The following is a 14288-nucleotide window of genomic DNA, read 5'->3' on the forward strand; positions in this document are numbered from 1 at the left end:
TGGTTCAGAAATACATTGGCGGAGCACAATGTACAGTAAATGGGTAATTTAAATGAAACAAGGAAGTAAATAAATCATTTTGTAAGGGATAATCATCTATCTGTCTATTTTTGGTCTTGACAATCATGTAATAGGGATTGTAGAAGGGAAAACGAAATTGGATTTGGTTGTAACTGCTCCAATCGAAAATATATCAAATTAAATTGATTGATATTTGATCTACAGTCATTATATTTTTGAAAAATTTCTAATGATTCACAACTTTCACTACTTTTATTACTGTTCAATACAAACAGCTTATATACCTTTGAATTTTGTGAAAATTGCGGCACTGGATATACTTTGAGTAAATTATATGAAAACAGTTTGTAGTTGGTATTGAAAATCGATTGTAGCATGTACCTGATGGCAAAGAACGAAACAGTAGTATTCAATGATGACCCAAAATAATAACTAGTCTATTTCTGAGCTTACCAGAAGTAATTCAAAAATCGCAGGCCATTGGATCATTATTTATTATTAACCCAGAGCATAAGCGTTTCAGTAAGAGTATTTTGAATATGTCTCGTATGTTTTATATGAGAAAATTCCAAAAGTCTCGTTTTAAACATGCTTTTGAGACTAGCATCTGATTCTATGAAGAAAACAATTGCTTCAATTTCTTTTAATAATTCTCTCTTGACGAAGCAGTACGTTTTTAGAATAAATAGTATGAAATTCATTATTGGAAACAAAAGTTAAAAGCAGCCGTGGAAGTCAGACAAATATGCGAAATTAAAGGAAAAGATACAGATGTAAAATCTGTGGTCAGAGGCGGCCTTACCCATTGCGAGGCTCCGGGCGGCAGGTCTTTGCGAGGCCCTTTGTCCTTCGTGAAAAGTATGTGATGCGAAAGTAGGTCGGGTTGTTTGGTTTAAGTATTTGTCATGTTTAAGGAGAAATGCTAAAATTATACAGATAAATCAAATATGAGTTTTAAAATATTTTACATCGAAAGATTTACAAAATTAACAAATACAGAGATGATAAATTTTAAAATTGATGTTTGTGGCTTTTCCTAAGACTAAAATCTTTAATTGAAGCACAATAATCTAACGTATAAGCTACGTCATTTTCGATTGAAAGAATAGTAAGGGCTGAAAGCCGATCTTGTGTCATCGAATTCCGAATATGTTTTAATAATTTCAAGCCTCGAAAAACTCCTTTTAGCAGACGCAACTGTAACAGGTTGGGTACCAATAATTCTCAGGACTATTTCGTAGTGGGGTAAACTTCAGTTAATTTTTTTTCTATTAAGTATTTTAGCACCGAGATAATGTCATCGTTTCCTTCATACACACGGATGAACATATTCAGTTCTTCGTACAATTCATGTCCATCAATACCACATGATTCTCTTACTGTCATAGATATTTGCAAGTCACTGCATTGCTTTAAAAGTTCACTATCATTAATTTCCTTTAATTGTTTTATACATAAAACCAAATATGCTTTCATGATGTTTAAGAGCCTCAAACCTAGGATAACAGCTTGCGCGTACATTGTCGACAATGACATAAAAATAGTCTTTTTTTGAAAATTTCTTCCGCTTTCAATTCATGAGCTTCATCTACCCCTTCATAATCAAAATGTCTTTTTTTGCGTCGTCTTCTGACTTCTTTGAACTGTCTCAATATATAATTATATAAAAAAATAGTTGAAAAATATCATGTTTTTTGAAATTTGCTTGGGTTGTTGCGCGAGGCCCCTGTAAGAGCGAGGCCCTGGGCGATTGCCCTGTTCGCCACCCCCTAAGGCCGCCACTGTCTGTGGTAATACTAGTTCGGATTCGTAAGACATTTGATAAATGCGTACCACGCGACTGACGCGGCGTGCTTTAGGAGCCCTACAGCTCTAAGTTAGGGCTGCAACCTGCAGCCATAGTACCGACACTTTGGAAGCACTATATTTTCAAAGAATACCTTTCTCTCCATGCGTACTGAGGTATTGCAATGTGCTCTTAATGCTCTTACGTTAGTTTGTGTTAATTTTTGCATTGTTTATGTGAGCTCCCATGAGGGCTAAAATCAGAATCAAAGCCATAGAATGCGGTGAGATATAATTCGAATATTAATGCTTTGTTTTTGTATGATTATTTAATGAACAAAGTGAACATTGGAAACATTATTTATGAGATATTTCTAGATAGACTATATTTCAAATGAAAAGATCTGACTAGAGTAAAATAATGCCAAGTAAATTTATCTTAAAAGGCTAAATTCATCTCTGAATGGAGGATTTTCTGTTTGTTATAAACTTCTCGATAAATGGGAGTAAATTTGCAATTTTATTGTGTGTAATTATTTCTGATAAAACAATGATTGCACAATACTCAGTAACTTTTCTGTAAATTGTATGATTGTAAAAAATTTTTTTCTAATTGAATGATATTGCTGCAATGCGATTTAGATAAAATAATTTGTAGAACATAACAATCTAATAGGAGTTGTTTATGTACGAACATATGGACACTTCAGCTTTCAAATGAATATTTTTATTAAATAGATAATAATTTAAAAATGTTCAAATTTATTTTGATACTTTTTATATAAGGTTGGCAACTACGTACTAAAGTTTATAGTGCTGATTGCTTAAGAGGGGCACGTGTCAGAATTGATATAAAAAATTTATCTTTTTACAATTTTTTTCAGGCCTACCACAGGCTTATTCAAGCACACAACTCTTTATATTATGATTAACTTACAATTACATACTAATTATGATATATGTAATTATTATATCTGTTATAATATATAATGATATCCATTATTTTGAATTCGACAGTCGGCTCAAGTTCGAGAAAAAATGTAAAAAGAGGTGAACTCAAAAAAGTAACAGTACATACGACAAAATAATATATAGTTTGCTTACTTTTTGCTGGATACTTTATCCATTCTCGATCACAATAATAAAAATCTTGGAAACAAATAACAGCAAGAATAAAATCGAACTAAGGCTAGATTTACCAAAAGGCCGAAATGATTAGTTTTACGGTCAGCTGATCTGAGACTGATATTTGGTTGGTTGTTAAGCCAAAAATAACTAGATTTCTTCCTAGAATTGCAGCTTGCACCCAATAAAAATGGCACAAAACCGAAGTGGCAGATTTTGTATGAAACAATCAGGTGATGTTCTCATCTGAGCATGCTTTTTATTAAGAAATAATGCGTCTTGCATTGAATTACACGTTGTATTGCGTCATTTCAAGCGGCTTTTAAGTCTGTGTTCAAGTTATCTTCTATAATCCATCTTCTAAGGTTTCCTGAAGAAGCATTAATTTTATCGCAACGTTCTGGTCGGTACTGAAGTTGATGATGACCAAATCAAAGTCATAATTGAAGAGGGTCGTCATATAACTGTTCGAGAGATTGCGAAGAGATTACATGTATCGCACACAATAATTGAAAAATACTTATTCGGGTACTTCACGAATTAAAAGGAATTCATTTAACACAAATAATCAACATTTGCGATTTAACCCTTAAACGAATGAAACCGACTCTTTCTTGAAAAGAATCATCACTGGTGATGAAAAATAGATCCTGTGCAGTAACATAGTTCGAAAACGATCATGGAGCAAGCACGATAAACCAGCACAAACCACAACAAAAGCTGAAAAACATCAAAAAAACTCATGCTGTCAGTTTGGTGCGGTTACAAAGGTGTTGTGTTTTTTGAGCTGCTTCCGAGGAACCAAACGGTCAATTCTAATGTTTACAGTCAACAATTAATGAAACTGGATGAAACAATTAAAGAAAAACAGCCAGAAATGTAAAATCGGAAAGGTTTAGTGTTCCACCATGTTAATACAAGCCCTCACATATCTTTGGCAACTCGTGGGAAACTATTGGAGCTTGGATGGGAAGTGATGCTACCATACAAGGTGAAAGAAAGATTACAAAAGGTCATTTAGCAAAATGGAAAATTTATAATTGAATAAAAACTATTTTTTTTCGAAAAAAAGGGTCATATTTTATACTACAAAACCGATATTACTTTATCGCCAACCAATAATAATAATTAATACATCCTCGTATGGTTTCTCTTCCATAAATTTTACTAAAAATCCCTTGTCTTCAATTATTCAATTTGGCGCTCTAATATTCTCCTAAAACAAGCAACCAAGCTATCTGGGTATCAACTTCGTCAGAAATTCCTTTTGTCAATTTTCTGTCATCCTTCATTTCTTTCATCTGCAATAATTTTTCTGCACTCTGGTTTCGAAAAGTACTACATATTTGCATTATGTTTGTATGAAGCATTCGAACCGCGTTGCAAGTTTTTATACAAAAACATTCGCTGTGTTGCTAGATAATTTACATATTTACTTCTACTAATAAAGCTTTATTAACTTTTTATTGGTTGAATAATTTACCATCTCTAGGATAATAATCTTAGAGACCCAGTTGTGTCAGGAAGGTTTATTTCCGTGTTAGGCCATACGAGTAGGTACGCCTTCAGTATTAATAACGATTCTTTTATCAATATTACTATTTTTTCTGTTTGTTTACGTTTCTTTCTCTCTCTCTTTTCTGTTTCTTAACGTATGTGATCCTTCCACCTTATTATTGGTTTTTCAATCCTTAATTTCATATGATTTCTACTTCAATTTATTTTGTTAGTTTTTGAATACAATCCAAATTACTTAATTGTTCTAGTTCCTTCAGCTACACCTTTGGTTCTGTTATCATAATCTCATTGTTCACTTTGTTTCCTTTCATTTTTTACCCAGAAGTACTATTTCTACGTCTTTTTTGGTTTCTTTAAATATTCGTTGAATTATGCAATTTTATTGAGATTCAGTGTAGAAAATGAATGTTGCAAGTAATTAAAATGAAAAAAGATTAAATATAAATAGTCATTTCAATGCACTCCTTTGTTTTGCCCAGATCTCGATATGATTGATCAGCCTATCAATTGTTTGATTATTTTAAAGGCTAGATGTGTATTGAAATATTTTCACGTACTTTTCACGAATAATTATACAATAGTAGATTTAAAAATCATTGGGTTTTTTCTTCTTTCCATTTTAGTATCAGTTGAAGAATATCACATCGTTCAAGGCCTTGAGCATCCATATATTTATCCTCATATTATGGAGATGAACAAAGTATTTATTAACATTTCATAATTATAGTATACACTATTTATCTTATACATCTTATAATTTACGTTTTGTAATTACCTAGTTATTTTCTTATTTCAAAGAATGTCTTGTTCTTCACAGTTTTAAATTGAAATGAAAATAAGTTTGTTTTGAATTGATAATGATTATGAATTGATTGAAAAGTCCATCGACATTCTTCTAAATACTAATTCCCCTCATTCATTTAGCATAAACGTACCATCTGTCATTTCTCCACGAACTGGTACAGAGATCAATAATTAGATGGTGATTAATTCGTAGTCAAAGTTGGTACAACAAAGTAAGTCTGTAGGGTACGTGTAAATTAATTTGATGTCAGTTCACATAAAACTGAATTGATCTTCATTCCACAAAAATCACGTATTACAAATTTGAATTAATCTATTCATGAATGTGTATTGCCACATTTATTGACGTGTCGTATGGTTACCTTCACAACAAAACTGTGTCGCGTCATATGTTATTATGATAATTTCAGTTAGTCATTTTTTTGTTTAAAGTTCCCGATTCATACTCGTATTTAAAATTTGTGTGGCGGTCGTTTTTTATATTCTGAACACGTTATAAAATATATATTTCACAAAATTTTACCAATCTTTTCAGTGGGAGTTGCCTTCATTGTCTTCCTGAATGGAACAATGTGAAAAATGAAAAAGAGCTGATATGACGATAATTATGTTTTCAGTTGTATAAAGACAAGAATTTATTACTTTGCAGTAAATGAATTTTAATATTTGATGAGAATACGGCGAATTAGGAGAATTAGACTACACTTTTTATAATTTTAGTAACACGAAATTATTTTGTCTCGTATAAAGATTAAAAATTGGTTTTTATACTGATTTAGATACAAAAGAACCACTACTTATCAATTTACAAGCAATAGAAGCAACAGAAGATAAAGATAATTCTTAGAGAAGCAGGAAGAATATAGGTACAAAGAAGTAGTAAGAGTGGGTTCAATATTGAAGTAAAACGACTGTCAAACCAAACATTAAGTATCTGAAATTTAAAAATCTACTTTTTAATCATTAAGAAGTGTTATTTGGAAAGAGATAATTTGTTTGTGAATTTTTGAGAGGAATATCTATTTTATTAAGCAAGATGAAGTTGGCATTTATCTAATTTTATCAAAAAAGGGAATTGATTTTTTTGTGTATATATATTAAGAGCCCTAGGTCCGTCCATGTGCGGCTATTCACAATAATATAAGAATAGCACTTATAAAGGCTCCAAATAAGACAATTTTCGGAAAAAATAGGCATTAAAATGAAAATATACAAGTCGATAACATTACTCACGTTAATATATGGAAATGATTACGGAAAAGGCCATAGAACTCAATAAGACTATATGTGCTTCATCGATCTCACCCAAGCATTTGATAGAGTACGATTGAGGGATGTAACAACTCTACTGAAGAGAAAGAAGATTCACCCCAACATAATAAAAGTAATCTTCGAACACCGATAATTACACATATATAAGAATGGAAAATAAACTGAGAAATAGAATATCTATGACGGCCGGTATCAGATAAGGAGACAGAAAGGAAGTTTAAAGAGAATACCGGATGGGAAACAAAGAAATAAAAAAAGTATGCGATGCTGATGACGCAGTGAGCATCTCAGAAGATGAAGATAACTCACAAAGGCTACTGATGTAATTTGGCGGAGACCAGAGCCACACACCATAACTAAGAATGTCGGATGACAGATTTGTAAAGATTGCAAAGGAAGAAAAACCGAATAAATCCTGACCACCAGGTCGACCACCTACAAGATAGTATGAAAGCTGGTCTTCACCATCCCAGCTGCAGCTAGGTAACCCTTGATGCAAACACAGTCCCAATGTACGATGAAAAAGAAGAAAAAGAAGAAACTTGGATATTGAACAAAAAGACATAGAGTAGAATCGTTGTAGCAGAGATGAAACAACTGAGAAAACAATGATAGACAGAATAAGAAATGAGGTAATTATAGAAAGGGTCATATAGGAATCAATAGGAAACAAAATAGTTGAAACTTTAAAATGGTACGGACATAAAGAGATGAACAGAATGAGAGAAGTAAAAAGATATAAGGAAAGAAGAAGAGGAAGACCAAGGAAATCTTTGTTACAAGTTGCAGAGGAACTGAATGAAGTAGCAGAGAATTCGAAAGAATGGTAAAAATGGATAAATAGAAAATGCAATCTAAAATCCCAATACTCTGACTCTCGAAAGGGTATAGACATATACAAAGGGTATAGAGAAGAAGAAATATAGATTCAAAAGTGCAATAATAGGTAAAAAATGGGAAGGATAGAAATCATGATGGTTGGTTGGTAAATAATAACAATACTTCAAAATGAACGCTTGAATTTTGTCACTTCTTCATGAATAGTGTGTTTTTGTGTTATAACACACACACGTAAATGGAATTAGTAAACTAATTACTACTAATTAACTAGTGAATCAGATCGGTGAATTCCTTAATTGATTCATGTATTGCCATCAGGAGTAAATGAGAATGCAACATTTCAAGTCAAAATATCTATAAAAACGGATACAGGTGGTGAAATAGATAATATTGTGATCAAATTGATAGCACTATTTAATACCAAACCAAACTAAAAATCAGAAAATATTTTTTTAACACTTCAAAGAATGGTGGAGTGATTAATAGAAGATATAATTTTATGGTGAAAAGTGTCGGGTGCTTGATGTGATGTGATAAAAGTAGCATCATTAGTTTCAAAAATTATCTTAGAAAGCACTACAAGCTTCTTTCTTTTATTTCTCAATTTGTAAAAGACGCTTTAATTATATATGAATTGGAAAATAATATTTCTAGCTTTTCAAATAAAGGTGAAGTAATTTCTCTTAACAATAGTTTTGTTAATATGGTTTATGTGAAAGTAAGATAAGTATTTACCGGAAAATAATTATACGATTATTGAAAAGCATATAAAAAAGGTTGAAATGACATAAACTTATTTTATTGCGAATACACATTTGATTTTATCAATTTTCATAATTTATTATCAGTACTTTTATTCATTATCAGTAGGTAACTTTACATAAAAACTTATCGAAACTTAAAAGTATTTAATTCTATGTAACTTACTATAAACCGTATAGTCAACCACTGTCGGATCTTTAGAAGGGGTGAAACCTCTAAAAAATGTTTTATTAGAGTAGAAATTTTAAGTAAAAGATTTATTTTATCTGTATTACAGTTGCTCTACGGCGACATGTTGAATTACTATTTAACATTAAATGAACGATGCTTTTGAAAATAAATCATTTTCCCGTTTCCAATCTGCCTCCAATCAACTATATCATATTTCATTGGGGAGCCTATGAGACAGAATTTTTAATGTGAAAGTTTTGATTCCATAAAAGAACGTTTCATAACTTGCGCCTGAATAAAATCCGTAAGTTTGCTTTATAAATAACTTTTTAAGTCCGAGTTGTTCCATTGAAGAAGGATTTTGGATACCTTGCCTATTTTGCGACTTACTACCTACATATGGTAACAATAAACAGTTAATATAAATTCAATCGGATTTTAAGTTTATAAGTTGAAAATATTTGAATACATTTAGAACCATTCGCTATGATGAAATAAAATCGTGTCTCACTTTATTTTAGATAAATTAACTATACGATAAAGCTCGAGTGAATATTTCATTTTTTTGCATCTAAGTTGTCACCTCACAAATAATATATTTCAATTTAATATCCAAAATCATATGCCTTCTTATTTAGGTACCAAACCAAATAGAGAAATTTAGAAGTACCAGTTTTGAGATATTCTTTTGTCTTGCCTGGTTTGTAAATATCAAAAAATTTATATTCGTCACGCCATGATTATTAATTTATCTATTGTCGGAATATAATTACATTTTGCAAGAGTAATAAAACTTCTCCAAACGCATATAACTAATTCTATTACGTAAGTGTGAATCGCATCATTCACATCTGCTACCAGCCCAAAGATAGTGCAAATGGTTACCATCTTCGAAAGTAAATACGTATTTACGGAGTATCAATGGAAAACTTTCAAAAATCGTCATTTTTAAATGTACATTCTTGGTTACCATTCTGGCTAATTACCTTCAAAAATACATGCAATATTACAAATATATTATTACATGGATTCCTTTGTTTACTCTCAACATATTTTACACTTAAGAATAATCATTCCACATAGTCAAAGGCAAACTCGTTCATCTGTATTTGTCACCTTTTGCTCTTCGTCCACCTTTTTATTGAGAAACTAGCAGACTTTGTATTGCCTCAATCGATAAAGAAAAAGCATAAACTTTTGTGTGAAATAAACTTAAAACAAACAAAAGGAATCCTTTTGTTATTAAATTAATTAAAAAATGCTTGTTATGAATGAAGTTCTATTATTATTATCGATTAATTATATACTGGCTATTTATAAGGCTTCAATTTGATATTGAAAGGCACACACAGTTATGATACAGTATGTTAATCAATTCAAAGCTTTCTGTTTTGTCCATGCTAGAAACAGGGAACCTTCAAGTTGATTCCCCCAACTTCCAACGACTGACCTTGCGATTTATTTATGATCATCGCACAAGCCAGACGTACCGGAAACTGTAAACGTTAAAATCGAATGGTAAATCCGTTGGAATCATCGGCACACGTGGGATCAAGATATCCTCTCCTTTGTCTCCTTTTCCCTTTATGATTGTTCGCAATTCTAACATAGCAATAGGACTATTTTCTTGATCTGTCTCTCTCTGGTTATCAGTGCGGTTAGGTCTTCGCACATTTGATTGACTGCGACGACCTAAGTTAGGTCGTCTTGTCATCGGCATCGTAAATTGTAATTATTCAAAGTGAGAAAAGTTCTCGCCCACATAGCAGTGAAGTGTTACTATCACAAAAGATTAACAAAAAAGGATCACCGAAGTTAAGTTAATCGTCACTCAGATAGAAGGAAGCACTGTTTGTCTGAGGTATCGATCGACATAGAGGATGGATCGACATATTAGTCGGTTGTCAAATGTCAAATATTGTGGTTGCGTTCAGAAATTTAATTTATGACAAAACATCAAGCAAAAACAAAATTGTTGTTTTATTTAATTCCGAACATTATCACATTTATTCACCTTTTAAATTTTCTCTGGACTTCCACAAATAAATAACAAAAATGAGCCAAATCGGTTCAGCCGTTCTCGAGCTTTAGCGAGACCAACGAACAGCAATTCATTTTTATATATGTAGTAACTAAGGGTTGAATTGATTTCAATTGTCACCATGTTCTATAAATGGCATATTTTAATCCGTATTATCAATTTAATATTATAGCATTTGCTAATATTTGTAGAAGATCGCAACAGTAAATTCCATCAACATAGTGATTTTGTTTAAATGAAAATATTTTGGACGATATTATAGGTATGATTTTGCAGTATGTTGTTAAAGAAGAATGAACGGTGTCGGTACCCATCATACAGTGCTACTTCAAGTGTTAAATGTTCAATTAGTATTTCTAATTCCGCGATTAATCGAAGTAAAATACAATAAAACTTCTGATATTTCGGTTATTACTTTCCGCATCACTAGGAAATCACTACGGCATGATAATCTGAACAATACGTCCTATTAGCTTTTGTGAGTGGCTTGCTACATACCGTCACTAATAAGTTTTATCTTTCTTCTTGCATTTTTTAATATAAATTAAGTAACACAAGTATGTCTCTTTTATTCCAATAATATTTCGTTAGCCGATTTATCATTATTTGTTCCTGTTTTTTCATCAATCCGATTTTGTTCTTCTATAGTATAGTAACAGTAAAATTGAAGAAACTACAGTTTTTGCAAAAGAATTAATTTTATTGTATGTTTTTTAACGTTTTCTAATGAAATTTATCCAGTGATTGCAAGATTGCGATGCAATGATAAAACCTCTTTAACAAGTAATCACATCAATTACTCATCTAAATGGCGTTACAATAAAATATAGGAGAAAACCAACTATACGTCAGGCTAACAAATGAATTCGCTAATACAGTAAACGTATCCATTATAATTAAATAAAATTATCCAGCTATTAAATTGTCTGAGAGGCATTTTGTTATTATTTATACTAGTTAAACAATTGAGTCTTGTAGTTTGGAATAAATTCAATAGCATTTATTTTTTTTTAAATTCCCCGATTCGTTGATAGGTATTTCCAATTCCGATTGTTTACATACATAAATAAAACATACAGAATTTAGAAATTGGATGGCTCTTTTATAGAATAGTGTTTATTCATAACTCCAAAATACCAAACTTTCATTCCTCACTCATTACAAAAAATATTGAATTTGTTAATGTTGTCCATTGATAATTGAACAACTTGTATACAGGGTGTTCTGAGACTTGATGCAAAAAATTCGGGAGTGAGTAGATAACGTGTAGCTTTTAAGATATCCCCAAGAAAATGAATCCATTGTATTCAATTCAGGGCAACGTGTGGGCAAGGCAAATGAACCTTCCCGACCAAAGCAACTATTAGGAAAAATGTTATTAAGATGATTTTTTACATCATTTAGGAAGTGGGGAGGGGCTCCATCGTTCATGAACCACCTGTCTCTGCGAATGTTTAGAGGAATATCACATCATATGGGTGGATATATAGGTAGGGTAGCTATATATAAAATCATTTTTTAGGCAATTGAAAAATCGTTGACCATTCAAGTTGTTACAGTCCGAACATTTGATAATCCGAATTCTTCAGTAGTCCAAACAAGCGATTTCATTACATTGGATACTGTCTAATCCAAATTTCATAGTAAGGTGCGAGTTTTTCACTATCGAGAGTAGCCTAATTACTCTCGAGAGTAAAACTCGCAAGTGTAAAGGGTCCTGAGAGTTCTCGCCGGAAATAGAAGGGGAACTGCCCGAGATCTCCCCCTTTTGTGTCACAGTAACAGGTGTAAATACTTCTGAGAGTTACTCTCAGAAATTCAATTCTAGTTTGACTTTCTGAGAGTACTGTCAAGAATGTCTTCACCAACCTTGTCGAGTTGTGTGATTTTGTACATTTATAACATTTTATTTTAATCAAATACTTTTTTATTTATAAATCTTTTAAGCTTCTTCTTCTAAACAGATATTGTTTCTCTTTAAAAATTAATGAGCTCACTAATTGTACTAATACAATACTAATACAAAAATTTCGAAACTGCTGGGCGTTTTCTAGTTCCAATTCACGGGTCAATGTGTGGTAAGCGACTAAATTATTCTGTCTTTGGACCCAAGATCTGACCTTTTTTTTCTTCCTCGATTCGTTTTTCTTCGACATACAGATAATCAACAAAGCCGCTGCTATTTCTCGTTTCCTTGAAGACATCTTGAATAATGTATATGTTGAATTAAAACGCTACAGCTGATAGCACTGAGAACACATCACGAGATGTTAACTTGCTTAAATAAATCTCAGAACTAATAGAAATCGCCCGTGGAAACGGTCTGAGTGTACTCTCGAGAGTTGCCATAGCGAGTATCTTTCCAAGAGTGGACTAGGGTTAATTTCACGCTCACGTGTAAAGGACTCCGCCAGAAACTCTCGAGAGCACTCTCGGCGAGTTCCTCTCATGTGTAAACGCGTCTGTACTCGATGATCCGAACCTATACTTTTAGTCTTATTTCCTAGATCAGGGATATTTACATACTTTGCTGGGATATTTATAATGCCATTTTAGGTGATATAAGTGGGTTTTTATTTTAATATTTGCTTAAATAAGAATGCCCCTTAAAAGAAAACACATTATCCATAAAACAAAAAAGTGAAATTATTGAAAGACGTAACAAGAGAGAAAGTGGAGGAATGTTGGCCTCTGAGTATGAGCTTGGAAAATCTAAAATCTATGACATAAAACAGAAAAAGTCTAAAATCGACAGGTAGGATTAATTTTAAAACAATTTTAGTGCTTTTCTTTCTACAGCTGGCTCCTAAAAATTTACATCCGATCTAAAAATGAGTTTTATTGTTTTGAGCAGTATAAACATATCATCAATTTGACGTGAAGACTTTCGACATATTTTGCAAATTTAAATCAAATTATATGTCAGATTAACAAGAATAATCATTGATATAACATTCTATGGCCACTAAATCAACATCTAACCAATATTTGAATATAAAATATAACACTAAGATATTAGTGGCCCTAAAATACACTGCTCAAAGATGTGTAAAGCAAGCGAAAATTACAATTTACTTTAAAAATTAATACATACCATATTCTTACTTTTTTATACATATATTTTTTATTGTTAATTATTCGTAATTATTGTTTTTTGCGTTTCCTAATGAAGATTTTGAAAAAAAAAACAATTGCTTCGGTAATCCTAATTATTTGTTAATCCGAATCGCCTTGGTTTTTATTAGTTCGGATTATCGAGTCACAAAAAAAATGACGTACTTAAAATCTTGATATATGCAACATCAGTAAACACAAGGAACGAAATTATCGATAGAATAAACTTCCATTGTGATGCTAGAAGACAGATTCTTGGAATACTCTTCCAAGATGAAAGAAATATCTTTCGTAGTCTCCGAAAGTGTGTAGAAGAGTAAGGTGTACATTTTGAACATGTATTATAGTATTTTTTGTTTTTATTTTATAAGTTATAAGTAAATTTTTCTACATTTTAATTTTTTTGGTTCCCTTGGCATTTACAACGATCTAAAATTCTAATATGTCCTAACCATAAATTAAGTTAAGTGAAGAGCACCTTTTTGTTGTCAAATCGATTAAAAAATTCATTTTTTTCTTTCTTTAGACTGTAAAGATAGTCCTTTTAAAAGTTACGGTTTGTTAACCATTGGGCATAAGCCGCCCCTGAACTTCCGATTTATTTCGTCAAACATACTACATGGACGTAATCACCCATTAAAAATTCATAATGTTCGAATATAAGTTTTGATTTCGTAACTGCAAAAGCCTATCACTCAGAAACGAGGGGTCGATCAAGAAATTTCACAGAAAGTCACAGCATTATTTTCACGTCATTTACTCACTCCCGAATTTTTTGCATCAAGTTCCAGAACTTGACCTAGATATCAAATAAGAAGACGGTATAGCTGCTGTT

General features: G+C 31.8%; 1 protein-coding gene across 1 annotated transcript in view; it reads left to right on the top strand.

Annotated features, from left to right (window-relative positions):
• The first annotated feature begins 2053 nt into the window (after window positions 1-2053).
• Window positions 2054-14288, top strand: part of LOC130451071 (PAS domain-containing protein cky-1) — a 228265-nt gene continuing 216030 nt past the window's right edge. The window contains exon 1 of the mRNA XM_056789868.1: window positions 2054-2090. Coding sequence (XP_056645846.1) covers window positions 2054-2090 — 37 coding nt within the window. The remainder of the gene's footprint in view (window positions 2091-14288) is intronic.

Source organism: Diorhabda sublineata, chromosome X, assembly GCF_026230105.1.
Source record: "Diorhabda sublineata isolate icDioSubl1.1 chromosome X, icDioSubl1.1, whole genome shotgun sequence".
Lineage (NCBI taxonomy): Eukaryota > Metazoa > Arthropoda > Insecta > Coleoptera > Chrysomelidae > Diorhabda > Diorhabda sublineata.